At 45.7% G+C, this 23,528-nt stretch overlaps 1 protein-coding gene across 3 annotated transcripts in view; it reads left to right on the top strand.

Moving 5' to 3' along the window:
- The window catches only part of NCAN (neurocan), a 359,920-nt gene that overhangs the window by 196,583 nt on the left and 139,809 nt on the right, over positions 1 to 23,528 (top strand). For all 3 annotated transcript variants that reach the window (XM_085638464.1, XM_085638463.1, XM_085638465.1), the window contains exons 5-7: positions 5,176 to 5,303; positions 12,283 to 12,576; positions 16,814 to 18,376. In XM_085638464.1, coding sequence (XP_085494590.1) covers positions 5,176 to 5,303; positions 12,283 to 12,576; positions 16,814 to 18,376 — 1,985 coding nt within the window. The remainder of the gene's footprint in view (positions 1 to 5,175; positions 5,304 to 12,282; positions 12,577 to 16,813; positions 18,377 to 23,528) is intronic.

Genomic DNA, 23,528 nt, shown 5'->3' with positions numbered 1-23,528 from the left:
ATCAAAGCGCGGCCTGGTAGCACTTTTTGGAGCCCTCACAAAATGTCTCACCAGACAAAAGTACAAAAAGTGATGGATAGAATTCTTGAATTAATATCACCCACTGGTAATCATTCGGGCCACATCCCAATCCATCATTTTTTTGCTCACCATGCCACCTCAGGTTGGTCCCAGCAATATGCAAATCAGTCTTGATCCTGCTCCAATGGGAACAGTCCAGCCCAAACTGCAAAGCCAGGTTCTCCCAGAACAGGAACACAAGCAACGCAGGACTGGTTTCGCTCTTGTTAAGGGCTCATCAACTGGGTATAGCTAAGGGGCGGCTCCTCCATTCGAGGAGAGGAGAGTCGCCCCGCAAGCCCCAAACTAAGTGACTGGACGGACGGGACCATTGCTGCCAAGTGGCAGGCGACACACTAAAGTATACAAAAGGTGGTGGGTGGAATGCTTGAATTAAGCTCAGCCACTCGTAATTACTCTATGCTGCAGCCCAATCCGACTCTATTTTGCACACCATGCCACCTAAGTTTGGACCCAGCTATAGGCAAATCAGTCTTGACCCTGCTCCAATGGGAACAGTCCACCCTGATCTGCCAAGCAGGGCCTTCCTGGACAGGAAAACAAGAAACCCTGGGCCGGTTTTGCCCTCGTTATGGGCAATTAGTGGGTTTAGCTTGGTTCCAGTAGCACAGTGTGCCCAGGACCCACGTTTGGGCATGCCCGTCCCACTTAGGGCGACACACTAAAGCGATAGATGGAATGCTTGAATTAATCTCAGCCACTGGTAATTACTGGGGGCTGCATACCAATCAACTGTTATTTTGCACACCATGCCCAGACGTGGGTCCTTTGCACACTGTGTCACGTGAACCACGCTACACCCATCTGACAAGCCCATAACAAGGGTGAAACCGGTCCTGGGTTGTTTGTGTTCCAGTTCAAGGAAGAGCCTGCACTTGTAGGCTGGAGCTGTTCTAGGTCCGTGGGGGAGTCGTGCACATGGGATTAAGTCTTGTGTGGTGGGCAAGTCTTGCTCCTGAAAAGGGTTGAGTTCCTGGCTCTTGAGAGAGTGTTTATTCAGTGGTAGGTCCCACACATCACAAAAGGTCAAATATGAGTATTTTAACGGCCTACACAGCATAAGTAACTCACATCTCTTCTATACAAGCCCCTTGCTCCCTTCTGGTTGCCGGAGTAGTGTTGTTACTCAACTGATGGCCAAGGTTCGAACAGACCGCGCGTCTATACTCCATGGATTCATCAGCGCGTACCCTCTGGGAGTCGAGGAGAGCGGGCGGTGGGGGGCTGGCATAAAAACGATGACAGACAGCATGCAAATTAAGAGGAATAAAAAGTATTCCGCCTCCAGCAAAGTCTCAGTGAAGCTAATGGGATTTAAATGTCTTTGATATGATTGCCAATTTGTTTCCCATCGTATTAAGAAAAATGGCGAAGGCTGCTAATGCGGAGGTGATAGCCCTGCACTTAAGAGCATTCCAGTGACTCTTTAATAAAAGAAAACCGTGGAAGGATATGGTGCTAGATAGCCCCCAGCGATTCCTAATGCGCCAACCTCAGAGCTCTCGAACAGGCGCTCGCGACAAGCTAGGGTCTTCGGCACTCGCGTAGTGCTGAGTCGATCTTCCACGTGCAGAAGTAACCGCTGTACCCATTGACTTGAGCCATTCGTTCACAAGGTATTGTAAAGCAAATAATTGTGATTTTTTTGTGATCCATCAACTTTGCTTTCGAGAGCACCAACCAGATGCCTTAAAATAAACTCAGGACCCTCTGGACAGAAGATGGTGGCTGGACAGGGATCCATTGAATGGAATGTTTTCCACCGAGGGGTTCCAAGTGACATCATAGTCAAGAAGACTAGAGCGGGACAACATGGCAGTGATGGAGAAACAGACCAAGCTGTGTGACCTCCTGCTAAGGTTTGCCCACTCAGTTCCTAGGAAGATTGCAGGCAGCTACGAAGCTCTATGTTCCAAGTTCTGTTCGCTTCTAAATCTTGTAATTTGGTGCGTTAGTCCATCTGGCTCCAGTGAACCAAGACAACAGACTCTAGCATTCAGTGCCTGAAACAGGAAGTGACATCAGAGGAGAACAAGAAGTGCCGCCTGTACATCCATTACTGCAGCAAGACGCACAGTAACAGGGGTGACATTTCTTGTTGGTGAAAAGGAAAAAGAGCCTTTTGATTGGCACCTTTTCTGTTCTGGAAGATCTGCAGATGGCACTTCCTGCCCTCTTACGTAATTTCCTGTTTTAGGCAGTTGATATGACAGGTGTGGATTGGGAAATGTGGCAGAGGCAAAAACCTTTCGCAGTACGAAGCTGAATATATTCCTTTAAACAGGCATTCCACGTTTCCGGTCAGTGGATGCCTTCCGAACGCGAGTTCAAATCGTAAAGACGCTTAATGTAAACTTTATTGAGTTTGCCTTTCAGAAAACACCCGCTTCAGCCTTAAACTAAGGTGACTCCATGTCCCCACGGACGCAAGGCTCCTGCCTTGGTTTTTCGTCTATCTTACTGTATTCTGGGAGTTGTAGTCTCCATTCAAAATCAAGCGATCCAGTTGAGCTAGGGAACCTAAAAAAGACCTCCACCTGCCTCCCCCTTAGCTCTGCCCCACTCCTCCCCTATAACGGCCCATCTCACACACGGGCGCCTCGCTGTAGGTTTCAGATCTCGATGTACACAAGGCCTACAGTTCGCAGGAAACAGCGGTTGAAAAACAGCAAAAATAGGATTGCATGAAAAAATTGTGCGAAACATACCCTTGCAGTGAAATTTTCCACAGAAACAGATCTCACACAAAAATGTTTGTTTTGTCGTAAATTGTGATTGAAAGCGGATTTTGCGATGGTAACTAACGTTGCAATTTAGAAACCTTCTGCTATTTGTCACCTGCGCAAAATGTTGCTGACAAACTAATTGTGCGGCCCCTGACCACAGCGGGATGCAGAGTTAGAGAGCTCCTGCTTTCAGAACCGTAAATCATTTCTAGAGCTAAATGCGGTTTCGGCATTTTTTTTTTAACTAAACAGGGGAAATGCCTCTTAAGAAGTCAGCCGTAAGATGGTGGCACTTTTAGCAGTGGTACAGAGCTTATATTGGAAAGATGCTTGTCACCGTAAGACTTCCTTCCTGCTCTGGAAGATGGTTCTAGTCTAGCCTGACCATAGCCCACTGCCCAGTGCTTTAAATGGAAATTTAAAAACCGCTACTACTCGTTTGCAGAGTACCTGTCTTCACCAGGTAAGTGCTGGTAATCTTGCTTTAAATGTATTACAGCAGGGGTGAGAAGTGCTGCTATTCTTCCATTGAAAGTGTGGCACCCCTGCGGAGAAGTGCCAGTACTCTCACATTGAAAGTGTGGCACCTCTGCGGAGAAGTGCCAGTACTCTCACATTGAAAGTGTTGCACTCCTGCTGAGAAGTGCCAGTACTCTCCCATTGAAAGTGTTGCACTCCTGCTGAGAAGTGCCAGTACTCTCCCATTGAAAGTGTTGCACCTCTGTGGAAAATCGCCAGTACTCTCCCATTGAAAGTGTTGCACTCCTGCTGAGAAGCGCCAGTACTCTCCCATTGAAAGTGTTGCAGTCCTGCTGAGAAGCGCCAGTACTCTCCCATTGAAAGTGTTGCACCCCTGCTGAGAAGTATCCTGACCCGGAAGACGTTCGTTTGGAGCAGGGAGGCCGTAGTCTGTCGATCGGATTTTACCCTTAATATCTGACTACTGCCAAGCAACTTGATCAGTACAGCATCTCAATTATTGAAAACGACGATTCTTACAATAACATAGCCAAAATCACGGCGCACTGGCCCCATTTTAATATTAGTTACGTCTTTTGTAACGGTGGCTCCAACAAACTCAAATTATAAGAATCACGTACCAAAATAAAGGTTATTCCAATTTTAAAATCCTACTGATAAGTCTTCCTTCCGTTTCCATCGAGTAACGTTAAACCCTCGATATATTGAAAGATTTTTTTTTTTAGAAAACTCTGTCCTGAAGAAGGTGAAGGAGTTACATCTCACCGAAACGCCTCGTCGACCTTTTGTAGTTTTCTTGTGATGTAAAAAATGTTATCCATAGGAATTAATAATAATGCCTCCTAGTATGAGATGTTTTTTAATTTATATGCAATTGTATTGTCTAAATGTTATTACATTTTGATACTGCTATATAAGTTTGAAGATTGTTTTTATGTATCTGTTAATGCTTTGTCTTTAAGTGATAGCCACTGGTTTTTGTTGTCTATGGTATTTTACAGCCAGTTTTTTCAACACATGAACCACACATTTTTCTGTATATAGATTAGGGACTTTTGTTGTTTCATTTGGTACTACCCCGTCCCTTTTCTGAGTACTAGGGTACCTCCCTCTTCTTTTATTGCCCCTGTTGAGAAGTGCCAGCACTCCCCCATTGAAAGTGTTGCACTCCTGCTGAGAAGCGCCAGTACTCTTCCATTGAAAGTGTTGCACCTCTGCGGAGAAGCGCCAGTAGTCGCCCATTGAAAGTGTTGTACCTCTGCAGAGAAGTGCCAGTATTCTCTCCCATTGAAAGAACTTCACCCCTGGTTAGAAATGCAGTTATCCTCTATTTAAATATAGTGCACCCCTTCTCAGATGTGCTAGTACATTCCCATAAAACGTTATTGCACCCCTGCTGCGATGTCAGTACTCGACCATTAACGGCACAGCACCCCGCTGAGACGTACTGTAGTCTCCCACTGAAAATATTACACCCTCTGAGAAGTGCTGATAGTCGCACACTGAAAATATTACACCCCGCTGAGAAGTGCCGATTGTCTCCCGCTAAAAATGTTACACCCCGGTGAAAAGTGCTGACAGTGTCCCAGTAAAAATATTACACCCTGCTGAAAAGTGCTGACAGTCTTCCATTACAAATGTTACACCCCAGTGAAAAGTACTGACAGTGTCCCATTGAAAATATTACACCCGCTAAGAAGTTCTGGATCTCTCTGTTTCAAGTTAAAGAAGTGTTGGTTACCTGTTCCTGACAGTACCTGCCAATTTAAATCACTGCTATTGCAAAACTTATTGCCAAGTTCATGGAGGGTTGGCTTCTCACCAAAACTCCCTTTGGTCTGAGCGCATTATTGCATCATTTACTTCATACTTCTCTCTCTTCTCTTAGGTATCCAATCAGATCACCACGACCCGGTTGCTATGGAGACAGGAATAACCTTCCCGGGGTCAGGACTTATGGAGAACGGGACCTGGAAGAACCCTATGATGTCTACTGTTACGTCAAAGAGCTGAAAGGCAAGAGAGCGCATAGCTGTTACTCCCTTGGGTGTTTCCGGACAGCATCTGTGTAATTTTGGTGGCCAATAATTGGGAGAACAAGACCCCTCCCCCCTCAAATGGAGTGATTTTTAGGATACACCTGAGCCTTAGACTGCCATCCCCTTTAACTACTAGACTCAGCCTACCCATCACCAAATGTCCCACAGACTCAGACTACTCACGCCAGATTCAGACTACGCATCACTTTACCCCCAGGTTTAGACTACCCATCCCATCTCCTTGTATCCCCAGACATCTCCTCATACTGATGGACTTAATCTGCTTTTCCACTCTTACCCCACACGTAAGCTGTGCATCCTTTTATACCCCAGTCTCAGGCTGACAATCTTCTTAAACCCCGGCTCAATCTGCAATGCTTGAACCCACATCTGAAGAATATTTGACTACAGAGTGGTATATTAGTGCTCCCTCCATGGGGTATGTACCCTGTATTGTATATGGTGACAACTTCTAACCAGTTAAAATTAACTATGAGCGTAAAATATATTTTTTCCCTTGATCTTTCAGGTCGTCCTCACTTTTTGTTCTTGCTCCCTTAACTCTAAATAGGACACTCCTTATTAGATTCAGTTAAGGAAAAGTTATTGAAGGGATTCATAGGTCCTGAAGAAGGCCTCAGAACTTTATTGGACTGCTCAGTTAAACCGAAACATGTTGACTTTGGAATGCGAGGACTAATCATGTTATGTTACATGGTAATTTGTTAAGCGCTCGTTCACCAACCGGTCTCTTGGCGCTATGGGGGCACAGAGGAGAAAGGGTAAACAAAGAGAAAGACAGAGAAAAAGCAAGCAATGAGAAGCTAGTTGTACGCCAGGGTGAACAACCACGTTTTAAGCAGTTTCCCGAACCGCACATAATCCGCCTCAAGCCTAATAAAGGTAGGCAGTGAGTTCCAAAGCTTCGGGCCCAGAAAGGAGAACCGGGTCCCACCAATGCGTTTACGTCTGATTCTAGGCACTGTCAAAAGATTCAGATTCATTGATCTCAGAACAGACTGGGGCAAATGCTTACTAATGCAAGAGGAAATGAACCTAGGGCCAGTTTCAGAAATGGCTTTAAAAAGAATGCAGCCAGTTTTAAACATCGCACGCTGCTCCTCTGGAAGCCAGTGGAGATCTTTAAGCAGTGGAGTGATGTGGCTTTTTCTATCCTTAAGATGGATGACTCTTGCTGCTTGGTTTTGAATTAACTGAAGACGATGCCTCAAATATAGTGGGATACCAAGGTAAAGGGCGTTTCCGTAATCGATTTTTGAGAGAACAAGGGCAATCACGATTTGAATACTGGCCTCTTTACTAAAAAAAGTCTGATCTTGCGCAATTTGCAAAATGGGCAGAAGTAACTGAACTAATTTGAGCGCTCATAGAGAGGTCTGAATCAATGTGGAGACCAAGACTCTTTATCACGGGTTTAGGAATTGGAGCCACACCTAACTCGGGGGCCAGTAGGAGGGTGTCCAAAGAGTCAGTTTGTTGCTAGGAAGGAGGATCTCAGTTTTTTCAGAATTGAGTTTCAAATGGTTCTTATCCATCCAAGTTTTTACATGCAGCACGGAGCTCCTGATAAAATCATTCGATTCAGTAGTGTACTCCAAACTAAAAATTAGCTGCATGTCATCAGCATAGTTGAAGATTTTAACCCCCAACTGCCAGAGACTCTAAATTAGGGTACGTATGTAAATGTTGAACAGAATCGGCGAGAGAGAGGAACCTTGTGGGACCCCGCAACTCAGTTCAACAGTATTTGATTTAAAAGGTGAGAGCCACACTGATTGTTTACGGTCCTCTAAAAAGGAGCTGAACCAGTCGAGAGCCGAAACTCCGAGGCCCGCTGCGGCAATGCGATCCAACAAAATGTTGTGATTCACGGTGTCAAAAGCCGCAGACAGGTCTAGGAGGATGAGGGCCTGGGAACGGCCAATGTCAGCCTGTCCTTTAAGATCGTCTAAGACAGATAAAACCACAGATTCAGTAGAGTGTGCTGGACGAAAACCTGCCTGATAGGAGTCCAGAAACTTAGACGCTTCTAAAAAGGAACTAAGGCAGGCCGCTACATGAGTCTCCAGAGGTTTTGCTGGAAACGGCAGTCATGATACGGGTCTATAATTCTCCAGCTTTTTAGGATCCAGTCCTTTTTTAAGTGGAATGACCACTGCTTCCTTGAAAGCTGGTGGTACCATGCCAAGGGACAGGGAAAGATTAAGCAAGTTAAGAAATGTATCAGGGAAGGCCCAAAAGATTTCTTTCTTAATGTTGATAGGGCATTCTTCCATAGGGGAACCAGATTTTACCTTCACTACTAGATCCAGAAAACATTTCTTGTCCAACATTGAAAAGGTGACAAGAGAGGAGGGATTAGAATCGACCATGCTGTCTTCGGAATTGTTATTAATGGAGTCAATAGAATTCTGAATTGTTTTTATTTTTTCCACAAAAAAAGCAATTAAGATCGTTACAAAGTTCCTGAGTGGCTATGAGAGGTGGGGTCACACGACTCGGGTTGGAAAGTTCTTTCACAATATTGAAAATTTCCTTAGAGCTGTTGTCTGAGTCAAGTACCTTATTGGTGAAGAAGGTTCTCTTAGCCTCCACAATGGTTGCTTTATACACATGTAATTTTACAGTATATTTCAATTTATCCTCCGCAGAACACAGTTTATCGCCACTTTCGTTCAGCTTGACGTAAATGGAGTTTTAGGGTCTTCAACTCCTTTGTGAACTATTTTGATGCCTCATGTTGCCTGAGGCGGGAATTTTATATCTGAGGAGGGGCGTAAATATCAAATTCCTTCCTTTGCCAATCAGTGGTCTCTCTTTCCCAGTTATCCAAATCTCCTTTGGGGGCAGGCTGCTCACGGGAAAGAGTATCTAGAAGGGCTTTCAGGTCAACTCGGTTCCAATTTGGTGTGTATGTTTCAACAGTGACAGATTGTTCAATTGAAAACTAATAACGTAATGATCTGGCCATATGCAAGGTTCATAATCCCTTGACATCCCAAATCAATCAAACAACAAAAGAGGAGAGAGCCGGTCAAAATGTAAAGAAACTGGGAGCCAAAGAGAAGAAGACAGATTCAGCCCACTAAGTTGAGACAAATCCCATCAGCCCACCGCTTTGGCAGAACATCATCATCTGGGAGTAAGGTGGATCAACTCATTGCAGTGCACCCTATTTCAGGGGACCCATCACTGTGTATATGCAATGAGTTTGCAGTCTTCCAGAGAAAAAGTCTCAAAACATAGTGGTACTGAGAAAGATGGGAGATGCAGTGCAAAACAGAAGAGAAGTGTATTAAAAATGGCTACCTGATAACACCACCCAACTTTATTCGGTGTCAAAAAAAGTGCCAAGATTAAAAAAGCAAGTGAAAAACTGATAGTTTGAAAAAATAACTATCTTATAGCAATAGAGGTCGACATGTTTCAGCCAAAGGGTTACAGTTACCTGGCTTTCGTCAGGACCATGTATGGTAAAATGCTACTGCAGAAATATGTGTTTACAAAGATACTTTGATAAGAACATCACCGTGAAAATACCCTACCAAAATCAAACAGTCATTGATTTGTCCAGTAGTTTAAGGGATGTCAGAGTGTTCCCAGCATTATGTGGGAGTACGCCTCACCTCACCCGGCAACTGCTCGGTGTACTGAGGCCCCGCTCTATCCGTCGGTACCCCTCTCCTTGTCCAAGCCAATCTTCTTATTACTTTCACACTGGCAAACCCAATAAAGTTATAGTGATTGAACTCCGGGTACTTTTATTTCTTCCTTTGATGAAAAGAACTCTGCGCCATACCCCTTGCATTGGAGCCCGCCCAGAGGAACTATCCTCTACTGAACAAGGAGCAGACCCGATAATGAAGCATGCCGCCATGTTGGATGAGGGCCGGGTGTCCTTTGAATAGGCATTCTATACAAGGTTCACTGGTGGCTGCCAATCCAGGTAACACTGGGTTCGAGGTATCTTTGGTGTTTATTCAACTTCCTGTGCTCTCAGACTCAGACTTTCCATCCCATTCACACGCCAGATTCAATCTGCACATCTTCTCAGACCCCCTCCGACACATAGATTTCCCACACGGCTCTGGGATGGTGGACTCATACACACCGGTGTTTGACGCCGATCTTCAAGAGACCCTTGGTGTTTATATTTTGTAAGGAATTGATTGTGTGTTCCCTTGTGACATTAATTGCTGTGTGTTCCCTCTTGCATCATTTTGTTATATTTTTTGTTCTGATGAAGACCCTGTCAAATAAACCTTTGGAGTCCAAACATCAACTTTTACATCTTAAACACACTTGCATCACGTGCCTGGACCATGTGAGACTCTTTCAGACTCTTATGTCTTGATTGGGTTGCTTACCTTCCAGCTTATGTTCAGTTGGTTGAGAGATTTTTCTTCTTTTGCTATATGCACTGGCTGTTTTTTCACACATTTTTTCACCTGGTCACTTTCACTGCACCGTCGCTTGTAGTACTGTATCACACTCTGGAATTGTCACCTTATTCATGCAAAGCTATGAATAATTAAATAAAAAATTGTATATCATTTATTGTCACAGGTTTTGATTTACTTAATCCCCACAAATGTATTGAAATGATTCTCATTGGAACATTGTTCTAGTTTTTGGCCCTCATCTCATACCCCCAGACTCGGATTGCCCACCCCTAAATACCCCAGTCTGCGACTTAATAATTTCATATCAGCATGGGAGGTCAGGTACACGCCCTGGAATCCTTGCATTAATTATCTGAAACAAACTGTTTGAATTTCTCACACTTCCATCTCTCATTCAAGTACTTAATTTATAATTACATTTCAGAAACTCCAAGTAAACTAATCAATTTCCTGACCGCCTTTGACCTACTGTAAAATACCAGCGGTGACTCAATTAATACAAAATTGATTTCTGTTAGTAATTTTCAAAGCTGAATTACCCAAGATTGATTTTAAAAAAGGATTTAAATAAAATCTCCCCATTTTTGAAGTATGCAAATTTACATGTATTTTTGTGTACGCTGGATCTCATGAGGAATAACTCTACTAGTCATATTTGTGATTTTTCCAAAGTGCGACATAACATCTTTGGGTTTCGCAGAGCTGATTAAAAGTCACTTGATTGACAAATAACTTAAGAAGTAAGGTAGCAGGAAAAAATTAATAAGTCTAGATTGAAGTGTTTCCCCTCCTGATAGTTAGAAGCAGTACATTTTAGAGCGTCTTTGTTCGCTACTGAAAACGCTCTACCACCCCGACGCACCTGTTTTAACACAGATGCTTCTACCAAAAATTGTGTTGCAGGTTTAAGATTAACTGTGATTCAGCCAATGGGGCGCAAGATTAGAATTAAAAGGTTTTATAAACAGAATTAATGAATATTCATTATTTGAGGAGCTAAAAAAATGGAGGATCTTTTTCAGCAATCGTTGATGGGAAGCGTAGACATTTGTAACTACACTGAACCATCCTCTCATGACCTGTGAGTGTATGATCCATTGGTACTACTAGACTTTTTGTTTGATCGACAAGGGTACGGGCATCTCCCAGAATAGTGGTCCATAACTTGCGTTTGCCAACATGAATATGTACCACAGATTGCTTGATCTCGGATTAGTCATCATTGTACAAGTGAAGCGCTTAGCCAATGACAACAGTCAACTTTGGAGAATCAAAGTTGCTAAACTTTGTACCCATCAAGACCCGCACATGCTACTCTTCCACCGAAAACGAGAGTATGCGAGTTAAAACTTCCTGGCACCTTTATTTTTTAATGCTTTCCAAACATACCCTTTCTTTGTTTTATTAGAGAATCTGGGAGACCTCTGTCCTTGGTCGCTCATCCCAAAAAATTGACTTGAAGGAGCTCTGCAGTGAATGATGTCACAACAGATCTTAAAACCCATGCTGACGTCATCAAATTAACTTTCTAGAATGCCTTTTGTTGGTGAAGGTTACAAATGCAGAACTGGGCTAGGACACCTGTTTTTTTCTGGCCCCTTGCAGGTCCTTCACAATGATTTTAGTATATTTGGTATGTACAAAAGTAGGCAGGTATTGAATAAATAGAAACATCTTTGTTACATACACATCTAATAGTGGCTTCTTCTTTTCTGTTGTTTCCGAAGATCTAAATTCCTACAAAGACAAATAGAATTCCATTTAAAATCTATGTTTGAGTGAAATTGGGAATAACACAATTTGTAGTGTTTTACATTTATTTTGGAAGTTTAAAACAATATTTTCTAGTTATTCATGAGTTTGAGAAAAGTTGGAACTTTTCAATGAAAGGTCATGAAAGTTCTTCAGGAATCAATCGCACCCCTTGGTACAAAGAGATCATTGTACATTCAAATGCATGGTGAGCCATGGAATGTCTGTGAACGGCCAAACATGGCTGTTTGTTGATATTTACACATTCATCTACTTCCTCCTTCCGGCCTCGAAGGACTCAGAAATGTACTCCATCAATGAGCTGGTGTAACTCGCCATCCCAGCTGGGAAGGACAATGTATCACACTTTGCTATAGAGCACGGTTCCCCAAAGTCTTTTCGGGAGGCAGATTTTTAAGATAACTACATTTATCTAAATGGGGATATGCTAAAAATCTGGCACGGATCCGGCCAACCAGGATCAACTTTGGAGAACCCTTCGTATAGAGGAAATGGTTCTCCACATGGAAATATTTCCCCAGTGCGAAAACAAAGTGAAAAGACCAGAGTACCTGCTAACTTTGAGAAGCATTTTGTGAAGACTATGAAGAACTAAGCAAATCATAATTACTGTTTTTCTAAATTCTCTGCAAATTTAAGGCGTAAAAAAGGAATCAATAATTCTTGTGAAAAATGTGTAGCTCTCTATGCCTTTAACGCACTCTTTTTATAGCTAAGTGGCTTCTATTTTAATGTTCTTTCATCCCTGCTTGTACCCAGGTACGGTACGATTTGTCTCTCGACCTCGGAAGCAAACATTTGTGGACGCCACCCTCTCCTGCCAAGCCCAGGGGGGCAGTCTGGCCACCGTGGGGCAGCTGTATCTCGCGTGGAAGGAAGGGCTGGACCAGTGCGACCCTGGCTGGTTGGCCGACGGTAGTGTGCGCTACCCCATCACAACACCCCGCAAGAACTGCGGCGGAGACCTGCCCGGCGTGAGAACCGTGTACCAGTTCCCGAACCGGACAGGATTTCCGGATCCCAGGGATAAGTTTGACGCCTATTGCTATCAAGGTACAGGGCTCTCAGTGCATCATATCTTGCAACAAAAGGAATGTGGGAACAGTCCTTTCTGTACTAATTGTATTCGAATATTCCTTGAAAATGCCCATTTTAAACCCGTTTTAAATGTTTGGGATATGTAAGAGTGTGTAAAAGAGTACTACAGGAATACTACCTCACGTGCGACAAAATGGCTTTGTGAATAGATGCCAAGTACCATAAGTATTTAATTCTCTGAACATATAACTCCCCAGCCAAGTTTCCCAGGTCTGTGTGATGTGCTGCCGTAGTCCAATACTTTTCCCTGAATTCTAGGATTGCAGTTTTTTTATTCCACTAACAAACAGAACTACAAGTCCCAGAATTAATAGGAAAAAAACTGGACTGAAGCAGCGCATGGTGCAGGAACCTGGGAAACTTAACAGCTACAATACTAAAACAAAGTCGAAGGATGGAAACATGGTCCCGCAGACATGAAGCCACCGGGCACCTGAAAGTAACACGTTAACCCGAACGTCTAAGCAAGAGACATGTCATGGTTGGCACAGGTAGCATTTGCCTATATAATGCCAACACAAGTAGATGATGGACTTAGCGCTGAAACTTTTCAGACACTCACCCCAGGAACAAATCTGGGTTTAATCCATCATCATTCTTTAGCTCACTTCGCCCTCCCACTTTAGACCCAGCCATATGCGAATCCGTCTTGACCCTGTTCCTCTATATAATGCCAACTCTGACTGAGATCCCAAACTGAGCCATGTCAGGAGAGAGTCGATTATCTCGTCCTGGTTTTCCATTTCCATTTTGGGTCTTGGGGTTCTCCTTTCATAATCAGAAAATCCAGGGTTTGTTTACTCCCAAGGCAGGGACATTTTCACTTTTGTCTTTAACCTGGAAGGAAGAGTCAGTGATGGTAGCCTGTCCCAAACAGGGAGGGCGCAGTGCTTAATTTAAGCCGGTGTTTGCTGGTGCTCAGCCCCAGCACGTATATATAGCAGTCTACCCCATTGTGGCGATGTCAGTCTAGTTTTTGTTTTATAAAGTACATGAGCAGTGTGTTTAATAATTCAATTTCTGATTGAAACTAATAATACCAGGGTGCTCGGAGCATTCTTACTGGTTTGGGTCACCTAGTACAGTCTGAATTGTAACACTTGTAGGCGTGTAATGGTAAGTAGGTGTTTTTAGTACCAGTGTCTGGCAGCGCTGGTGGGGTCCTGAGGAGGCAGAAGCGGCAGTGGACTTCTGAAAAAAGTCTTAGGGTCTGGCCCATGTTATTTTACAAATAAAGCGCTACCATCCATGGGGCCATTGGGGAACGCCCTGCCCCCAGGTTAAAGGGCGGCAAACGTGGAACCAGCGGAGGCCCTGCGCCTCGTGGGACAGGATCTGTGCTCCACGGCCTCAAGTTTTGAAGGCGCCCCTCGGTCTGCAACACCATGAAGTCTAAGATCTGTCTCCATAAAAAAAAAAATTTAGATTTTTTTTCCTCCAGCATTTAAAAAGTGTGCAGACTTCATTAAATTTGCATAGTTTCTCACACAGCTCACTCCTGAACTGAGATACCCCCAGCCTATCCCTTACCCGTAGGACCCCCCCCCTTCCCCGGAGCTCTGGCAATGTACCTCACTCCTGAACTGAGATACCCCCTGCCTATCCCTTACCTGTAGGACCCCCCCTTCCCCGGAGCTCTGGCAGTGTACCTCACTACTGAACTGAGATACCCCCTGCCTATCCCTTACCTGTAGGACCCCCCCCCCCCCGGAGCTCTGGCAGTGTATCTCCTTCCTGAACTGAGATACCTCCTGCCTATCCCTTACCTGTAGGACCCCCCCCCCTTCCCCGGATCTCTGTCAGTGTACCTCACTCCTGAACTGAGATACCCCCTGCCTATCCCTTACCTGTAGGACCCCCCCCCCCCCCCCCCGAGCTCTGGCAGTGTATCTCCTTCCTGAACTGAGATACCCCCTGCCTGTACTTTACCTGTGGGACCCCCTTGGAGCTCTGTCAGCGTAACGCTCTCTTGACCTGTTGTATTTCGTCTTTCCTTTGAGGGACCTCTCACATCTCTCTGTGCGCCTCTTTCCTGAACAGCAGAGTCTCATGTCTGTTCTTTATAGGGAGTGCCCCCTTAGACTTCTGGCAATAGATGCCCCTCCCTGAGTATTGGTACCCCTTGCCTCCTGCCTATGCCCTACTCGAAGGGACCCCTGAGAGCCTGGCAGTGCGCCTCTCCCCTGGACTGTGATTCAGGGAGTGTCCTGAGAGGGCTCTTCCACATCTGTGGCATTAGACCTCCTGCTGAGCTGTGATGCCCTCTACCCTTGCATGTTATCTGCCGGAAGGGACCCCTCAGATCTCTCTCCTGACCTGCCATACCTTCTGCCAGGTCTGTAAATAGACCGCTCAGTGCAATGACAGTGGATGCCTCTGTTAGCTGCAGTGGAGACATTTCACCTCTAGAGGGCACTCTTTGGAGCAGACTCTACGCATTGCTCAGCACCAGCCAGATGTGGTTCTGTACCTAGATATATACTCAGTGCACCGTCTCCTGAACTGATCATCCACCCCGTGGCAGGGGGGGGGGGGGGTCATCTAGAGGGGCCATCCTTCAGGAATAAGACCTACAAATTAACGGGGGAAACGCAGGGCATATTGATCCATTTAAATCAATGTGAATGTGCAGCGAGAACCTCCCCGATGAATATTTGATCGAGGAATTCGTCAGATTAATGAATAATCCCCCTTTGATGACCACGGTGAGGCGCCATGAATTATTCAGCAGCCGCGTCTGCGCGCTTCCGGGCCCCGCGCCAGGAGGCGGCGGCCACACATTAAAGAAGAAATGAAAAGAAAGACGTCTCCCAGGGCCAAATGGCCGCCTTGGGACTGAACCCGTTAAAGGGATAGATTTACCACACTTGCTAGGCCGCGCCTTCCAGAGGTCTCCATTGCGCGCCGCAGAAATGCGGCAGACATATTTTATTAAGACTGAGAGAAGCAGGGCCCCAGGAAACCTCAACGGTCTCTTACTGAAGACACAATATTTCATAAATCCCCCCCACTCCCACCACCCTCTGCTCCAGGGTCGCCATTGGAAGGTAATGATGCACCGGTGGCTACCAATGCGGAGAGCGGGAATTAAATGGCTGTGAACCCAGGCAGCTCGCCGGGCTCTTTTCCTAGATTAATGGAGTATGCCATGTGACGTGGTGTCTAAGCCGTGAGGTCTGTGAAATAGCTTGGTGATTTGACACCCATGGCAGAGATGTACACGGAAGTCAAAAATCTAGATTCCAAAAGGGCTGTCACAACCATCTTGTCCTAGCAGTGAGTGTTGTGGAATTTTCTAATACACAGTGGCACTCTCCTGCACAGGGGCGTAGCTTCAGGGATTAGGGGGGGGTGGGTATTTGGGGTGTTACACCCCTCTAATGTATTTTATGATGAATAAATGTGTACAGATGCTTACAGTCGGGTATGGCGAGGTGTCTGTCAGATTTCACTGTGATTTTTACACACGCACACTCTAGCGCTCTCTCTCGAAAGTCTTCAAAATGTTGGTTATTTGACAAAATATTGTGTTTTTCTCACTTAGTACTTCTATCAATCTGCATTCCTCCCCCTTTCCACTGCCCCTTAAGTCCCTCCCTGCACCCTGCTTGTTGTATAATGTATTTTAACCTTATATGCCAGCCTGATTGCCGGGAAATCGGAAGCTCACACCCCACAATCTTATTGAACAAGCTACGCCCCTGATCTTGTAGGAACCTGTCCTAACCTGCTAGGATGTAAAAAAACATGACCTGTTCTGTGGGAACCAGCTTTCTCTTCCGCCCCCTCCAAAAAGGGTCACATTAGCCTTAAATTGCCTTCCCTCTCCCCAAGAAGTCTTTAAAAAGAGCACTCAGCCAAAAGTTGAATCTTTCAGGAGACCTCAGGATACCCTAGGTTTATCAGGTCTGCGGCTGAGGGTTTGACACTGGCACACCTTCTGATGGGCACAAAGTAACACATGCATACATCTCAGTGGTGGCGCAGAGACAAAGTTCAGGTTATAAGGGCTAAACAATTGCAGGCTCCTCCCCAAGGAGGAATTTGCAACATTGTAACTTAACCACAAAACTGTTGCCATGTTGATTAATTTAAAAAGTTTGTAAATTTTGCCAATTTGTTTCCATAGAAAAGTCAAAACTACAAATAAAGAAAATTAATCTATTTTTCCAATTTTCTTTTTGGTCTTTAGCTGATTCGTCCTCCACGGTCAATGCTCTCTCGGTGAGGGATGCGGCTTGGTGGTCTCCTGAACAAAGTGAGACAAACCCGGAGAGTCCGTGGGCAGAAGAGGAACTCGAAAGTACCATGCCACAGTACAGCACCCACTTTGGAAGCAACAATGCCCTGAATGAAGACGATGTAGGTCCTTCCACCACAGGGAACAGCCTGTTCCGCCAGCAGGTTGGCGAGCTGATTGCTTCGATGGGTTCCGAGGTGGTCAAGAGGAATGGCTCAGCTTCTTTCACCAAGCCTTCCTTCGTGCAGGATGAGCAGCTGCAAGAGGAGGCCGATGCGAGCTTCCAATCGACCTCCGAAGCCACTACCCAAGAAGAATCGAGCAAAGATGAGCTCATATTGATGGGTGGAGTACTTGGAAGTGAAGCAGGCAGTTCAACCCTATCTTCAAACCTGTTGAACTCTGAGCAGCCTGACACGGACGTGAATTTCCAGAGATCCCAGGAAGCTACTCTCTCAGAGGAAGGGGACAAAAATAAAGGGGACGACTCCATATCATTGGACAGACGGAAGGAAACATCAACACCCTCCTCCACCACATCCTCCATCATGTTGCAAGAACAGGACGAGCAACCAGAAACCAGCTTCCAGGCAGAAGATGTTAGGTCGCCCAGGGAACAGGTTGTTCCTGAAATGCGTTTGGTCCCATCTCAGCAAGTCATTGTTCCGGAAGAATTGGACCAACAAGAAGAACAAGCTGGTGTCCCATTGGGAAGCTCTGAATCTAACCCCAAAGCAGAATTTTCAGATGTTACTATCGCTAAAGACAGCGGGAAGGCTGCTGACGACTCCGTGAACGTGGTGGATGAGCCTCGCCGGCTCAGAGGGGACAGCTGGGAAGGCGTCCACGAACAGATGGATTTCATGGCTGACTCTTCTGAAGAGTCGCGCGACTCAACCGAGGCAACGGGAACGGGTCTAAATATAGAAAGAACTGAACCTGTTTCTGATGACGATAAGCCTGCAAGGCACTCCGGGGGGACCTTACCAGCATCGAATGACTCTTCAGGTGCTACGGAAGAGACTCTGTTGGACATTTCACCCCCAGGCCCATCGGCCAGCACTCTAACCGTGCTTACTCATGAAAGATCGTCTGAAGTTGACTTGAAAACCCCTCAAGATCTAACCAAGTTTGCAGTATCTCCTTCTAGTAAGTCATCCACCGATGTGACTCCTGTGACCTTCTCCGACAAGCCCAGTGAGCTCACAACTTTGTACGAATCTCCACATCTCTTTCCATACACAGAGGGTTCCTTCACGGCAGACAAAAGTACTGGCCCAAAACAAACACCTGGAAGGGTGAAGCAAGAAGAGGAAACCCAGACAAACCAACAGGAGGAGGAAACTTTGAATCCACACTTCAGTTCTGATGTGGACATGGCCGCGGAGGAGGTGGTCAACGATGATGGAACCACAGCTTCGCCAAACCACGAAGTCCACAAAGCCGACCACCGCAGACGGATTCAACCCCAGCCAGATCTGTTCTACAACAGGAACACCGAAGAGCCGAGACACGGTGAGCAAATCTGTTTATGTGCCCATTTAATAGTGAGTATCTGGAATTCGTAACCTTTTGGAAGGCACACATACTTTTTAATGAACGTTCAGAATATTTTTTGGCATAACTCCCACGTAGTAACTGATGGAAAGGTCAGCGCAGTAAGGGCGATGGTGAACATTACGTGCCTGATTCACAAACCCACTGACAGTCCTATGGCGTAGGTTTACAACCAAAAATGGCTCCCTTTACACCAGACAGGAATTCGCAGAATTGTTCGTGGCAGGTGTCAATGATGTTACTACTGTGGTTTTTCACCAGGGCTCTCACACAACTACGCTGGCCGCCCATAGCCAAGTGTATTCAATGTAAAGCCCTATGCATGGCCTTCAAAGCTCGGCGTGGCCTTGGTCCGTGGCAGCTGTCACAATGTTTCAAACCCTACATTCCGGCTAGACCCCTTAGGTCTTTGGATTGTGGAAATATGAGCGTTCCCAGGGTGCGGAAAATAAAATGGGAGAAAAAAGCTTTACCCATACCACCACTAAGCTCTGGTGGTTAAAAAAAGAAAACAATTTGTTTAAATTTAGGAAAGGGTTGAAAACCTGGCTTTTTTTAATGGTGTCTCCATAATACTCAAAATCCACTAATCTGAACCAGCTCTTAGACACCCTCAGGTACATGTAGCGCTTTACAAATACTTTTCCACTGGAGTGGTGTGGCTCACTGGTTAGAGGCAGCAGACCCGGAAGCAGAGGACGGCCCGGGACCAGGGTTCAATTCCCGACGCGGCAGGGTAGTGGACCAGGGCCAGCGGACTCGATAATTCTCGCTTCGGTGCCTACTCTAACCAGGGATCACACTCGGCAACTCTGGGCATTAGCTTGCCTCATCTCCACAACGGCCCCCCACATTCGCCGGGGATGCCTGGTTTCACCTTGGAGATACCCTGGAGGGACCATCTCACAGGGATAGCCAGGACGGGTTCCCCAGCGGTCTACAGCGCCACGACGCCTCAGGGCAGCAGTGCGCTTTACAAGACACATACATTTACATACATACATTTACATTTCACTACAAGTGCTGAAAATCCACAGTAATAACCGCACACAAAGGATGCACCTTGAACGTTTATAAAGACCCAGAAACTTGTGAGTGTCCTGGCGTTCCCAGACTTAAGCTCAACCCTTTCCTACTCTGCACGTGGCCAGAGTTTTACTGCTGCAAATGGAGGAAGTCCCTCCCAGTCTGTATACGGGAGCGGATGGGCTCCAAAGATGGCGGGGACGTGTAGGGGAACTGGTTTCTCCATAGGAAAAAATGTCTCCGTTTTCCCCATGCGCAATTGCTCGCCATGTTGCATGTCTCCAGAGCGGAGATGCACATTGCGCACAATAATGCATGAGAGAATAGGAGATCGGAAGACGTGTCATATGACGTTTCTATTAGTGCTCCTGGAAGCCTGTGCATGGTGCTTCTAACCGCACCGTGGGCTTTTCCCTTCTGTGGTTTTATCGCCTGTTCCCCACGGCTGGGAGGGATGACATGCATGAGCGGGTTTACCACATAATTCAACCACATGCTTTCTATGTTCGGACCTGCTTTGCTTGGGTACATTTCTCTACGACATACCAGAAGGAATCAATGCAGGAAAAAAATACAGGTCGTTGTAAAGTTTGTGGACACGTTGCAGTACCACATCGGGTGCAAACTCCGGCCCCTAATGGGTGATGGAGTCAAGCAGAGGTTTCTGCCCAAGATAACACAGTGGAGTAGTATCTGACTGTAGGAGTTGATTGTCTCTGTGAGGGGCGCGCGCCTTTCCTTTGTGTGACTGGAATGTGGATTTTAACAGGGAAAGTGTGTGAGAGACTCCATGTTACTGTAAAACTGACATGTCTTTTGGCATTCACTCACACAGGGGCTCTGACTCAAGACACTTTTATTGCATCACACACAGTACAATAAAGTATCTCTGCTTTGCACGTGAAAATCCCCAGAACTCTTTACAAGCACAAGAAAAGTACACTTTGGTTTTTCTGCACAATTGAAAGAATCCACAGAATGGGGTAACCCTCTTGCTGGGAGCTGTGTCCTCGCGAGAGTCAGTAATATCATGTATTCCCTTTTTCACTTCTGCATAAATCAGTATTTCTGTTGGACCCAGGTGGATTTTCCTTGTCTTGTAATATATGGATTTCAGACGAGAGAATTTTTAATTTTGCATCATTTTCATGCTTGACACGTTTAGTTGTTGGGGCAGATGGGGAGGGGCGGGGGGGCGGCGAATGGCGCGTGGAGAGCAATGCAAGACAGCGGTGTGTGCTGATAACAAGCGTTAATGCCCCTGTGCTTGGAAGACACCTGCGCCTTTATTGTGCACAACGTAAAACACATGCAATTTACACATGCGATGGCGGTTTAAAAACGAAAGCGCCCGTGCATAGACGAGCAGGCATGACTATAGAACGAGGGCTTCAAGGGTGTGTTCAAGGGCAGCTAGAGAGGAAGTGCTTCTACGTCACTTCCCTCTTTCCAGGGCTCTATTCCCGCCCCATCAGCTCTTGTTTCATGCTTATGAACATACATACAGACCCGATTCAGGGGGGAGACTGATTTTTTTATACATTTTAAATCCCATTTTTTTTTAAGGTGTCTCCCACCTAAAATCTCCTCTGCTTCAATGTGAGTCAATGGGTAAAATCAATTTCCCCGATTTTTTTCCAAACTCTCTCTTACCAGCTACAGAATGTTGACCGGTATGTAAGATGAGCTCTTGTGTGACTGGTAGAGACATGACTGCACCCTGCAAAACAAGGCAACCACGGCCCACCCGTCAGGTAGCAGAGACGGAACGGTGACGCCGCTGTGTGTAAGACGCGCAACCAACCAACACCACACTGCAAAGGCAACAGTACTGCTGACAGCAGCAGGAAAACCAACACAACCACTAACTGCACTGGGACAAGCAATGCGGCCTTAAACTCCCCCCTCCTTCATGTCCAAGTAAAAAGCCAAGCAACAGAGACTCCACAGGACAAAAGGCAGGTAAACACTGACCCACCGGGGAAAAAAGCAACTCAACCCTTCATCCTGTCGCCAACAAAATCAGACACATCGCTGAAGCAGAAAGCCTACACAGTGCACTGCCTGATCCCAACAAGCAGAGGCAACGCGCCTCATCAGGCAAGGGTAGAGCAACTGTGACCCCCATGGAGTGAAAGCAACGCATCCACTCAGGACCACAGGAAAAAGCGAAGCCTGGCCAGAGGTGGCAGGTAAAAGCCGCACAGCTTCCGACCCCAAATATTGACCTCGGAGATCAGGTCCCAAAAACATCCCCCAGACCTGCGCAGAACAGAGGCCGATGGACGAAGGAGGCTGGTGAAGAAAGAGACATCAGTGGCGGAAGAGTCAAAGAGAACCCCCTCTCCCTTCCCATGCCAATTTTGCTTGAAGATGAGCTGGTAGCCATGGCAACCTTTTTTGGCAAGCATTAACGCCCCGCCAAATTAGAGCCCATTACATCCCTTCTTGTCATAACATTCACCGAAGAGGGACTGAGTCTTCAAAGGGGAGCGCAGACGGGTAATTGCATCTGATTTGAGCTCAGGAATAATTCATGCTCCGCCGCTCCGGCTCGGAAGGGGTGCTTGGTCGCCAGGCTCTTTGCGCACATGAAAGAAGGTCTGGCTGCCACAGCGCCCTCTTGTTGCCACCATCCATTCCACTGGAGGGACCCAGTGGTGCTGGGGGCAGGGCAGATCGTTGCTCTCTAGGCACAATCAAACCTTCCGCCAGGATGGAGGCCATCTTGGGTTGGGCTCCCGGCCCGCAACGTGCGATTCAAGTTAAATTGACAGATGCCAGTTGCTTGGAATTAAATAAACCATTAGACGTGGGGTGCTAGGCCGCTCCACTGCAGCTGATTTCTCAGAATCAAATCTGGTGGAATGTCAACATGAACATCAAGCTTTATTAATTGTTTAATGTCCACAAAAAAGCTCAGCATCGTTACTGGCATGCAGTTAGAATACTGAGACAGAGAACTTATTAGAGAGTTAGATATTGTATTGCAGAATTTATATAGCGCTGCATGCCCTTGACGAGGCCATGAAGCGCTCCAGTTTCTATCAGGTTTATGGGCACCCTTTTGCAGTGTACATTTGGCGGGGTCTTAGATGTAAAATGTCCTGTATGGGAGATAATGGTTGAGGGGCGTGCGGTTCAAAGAAATGTTTCAAATTTAATGGGGCCTATTCACAATTCAAAAGTAATGGATAGAATTAATCAAAAGTAATTTAATTATAGATTAATAAACATGTACATTCATTTTTCAATTTAAAAAAAGGTTATTAAATACAATATTAAAAAAAAGTAATAAATGTTTTGTTTTGAGATTTTTTACCATTAAATTAAATACATTCATACTTTTAATGATTTTAAATAATGACATTTAATGTGACAATATTTCCTATGGGGTTATATTTAAAATCCCTGCCTCCATTATTCTCTATAGGTGGGTGACGTAGTACCAGTGGTTCACCATGTGTGGCGCTGGACTTAGGCCTTCTCTGAGCTGGTGTACATTTACTACTGCTTGGGTCCATTTTAACTGTAGTAATTTTAAAAGTGAAATTTGTGAATAGCAATGGTCTCTTCTAAGGACGTATGTCTGTCCCTCATTAAACCCCTCCGTAAGCCTCACTTAAACCTCCACCTCACTTCTCCCTAAACCCCGCCATGTAGTAAGCACGCCCCATTTTTTAACCATTCCCCCTGGTCCCTCCCAAATTTACTGCCAAGTAGTGAACCTACATGTTTGGGATTTCCCCCAAAGAAAACATAGCAGTGTCGGAGGTGGGGATTTACACTCGTAGGTTTGTGAGTAGCCTTTTGTAGCACTTTTGTTAGTACTATTAAATGTAATACAAAATGCAGTTCGTAAATTGGCCCAACTGTGGCCTACTACGTGGTGGTGCAAAAAGCAAGGTGTGCCGCAGAGAGTCTGAGGGGTGGACTCATTTGCTCATACATAAATCGCAACTTGGAGTTGACCTCTGAATCCTGCGATTAAATGGATGTGAAGAGCCAGGTCTTTGGTGCTCTTGGGAATTTAAGGTGATAATCGATGCTACTAACTTGTGCATCAATCAAATCTCCAAGCTCA

Source organism: Triturus cristatus, chromosome 12 (assembly GCF_964204655.1).
Source record: "Triturus cristatus chromosome 12, aTriCri1.1, whole genome shotgun sequence".
Taxonomy (NCBI): Eukaryota; Metazoa; Chordata; class Amphibia; order Caudata; family Salamandridae; genus Triturus; species Triturus cristatus.
The sequence above is the reverse complement of the archived record's forward strand: the minus strand, read 5'-3'. Positions and strand labels throughout refer to the sequence as shown.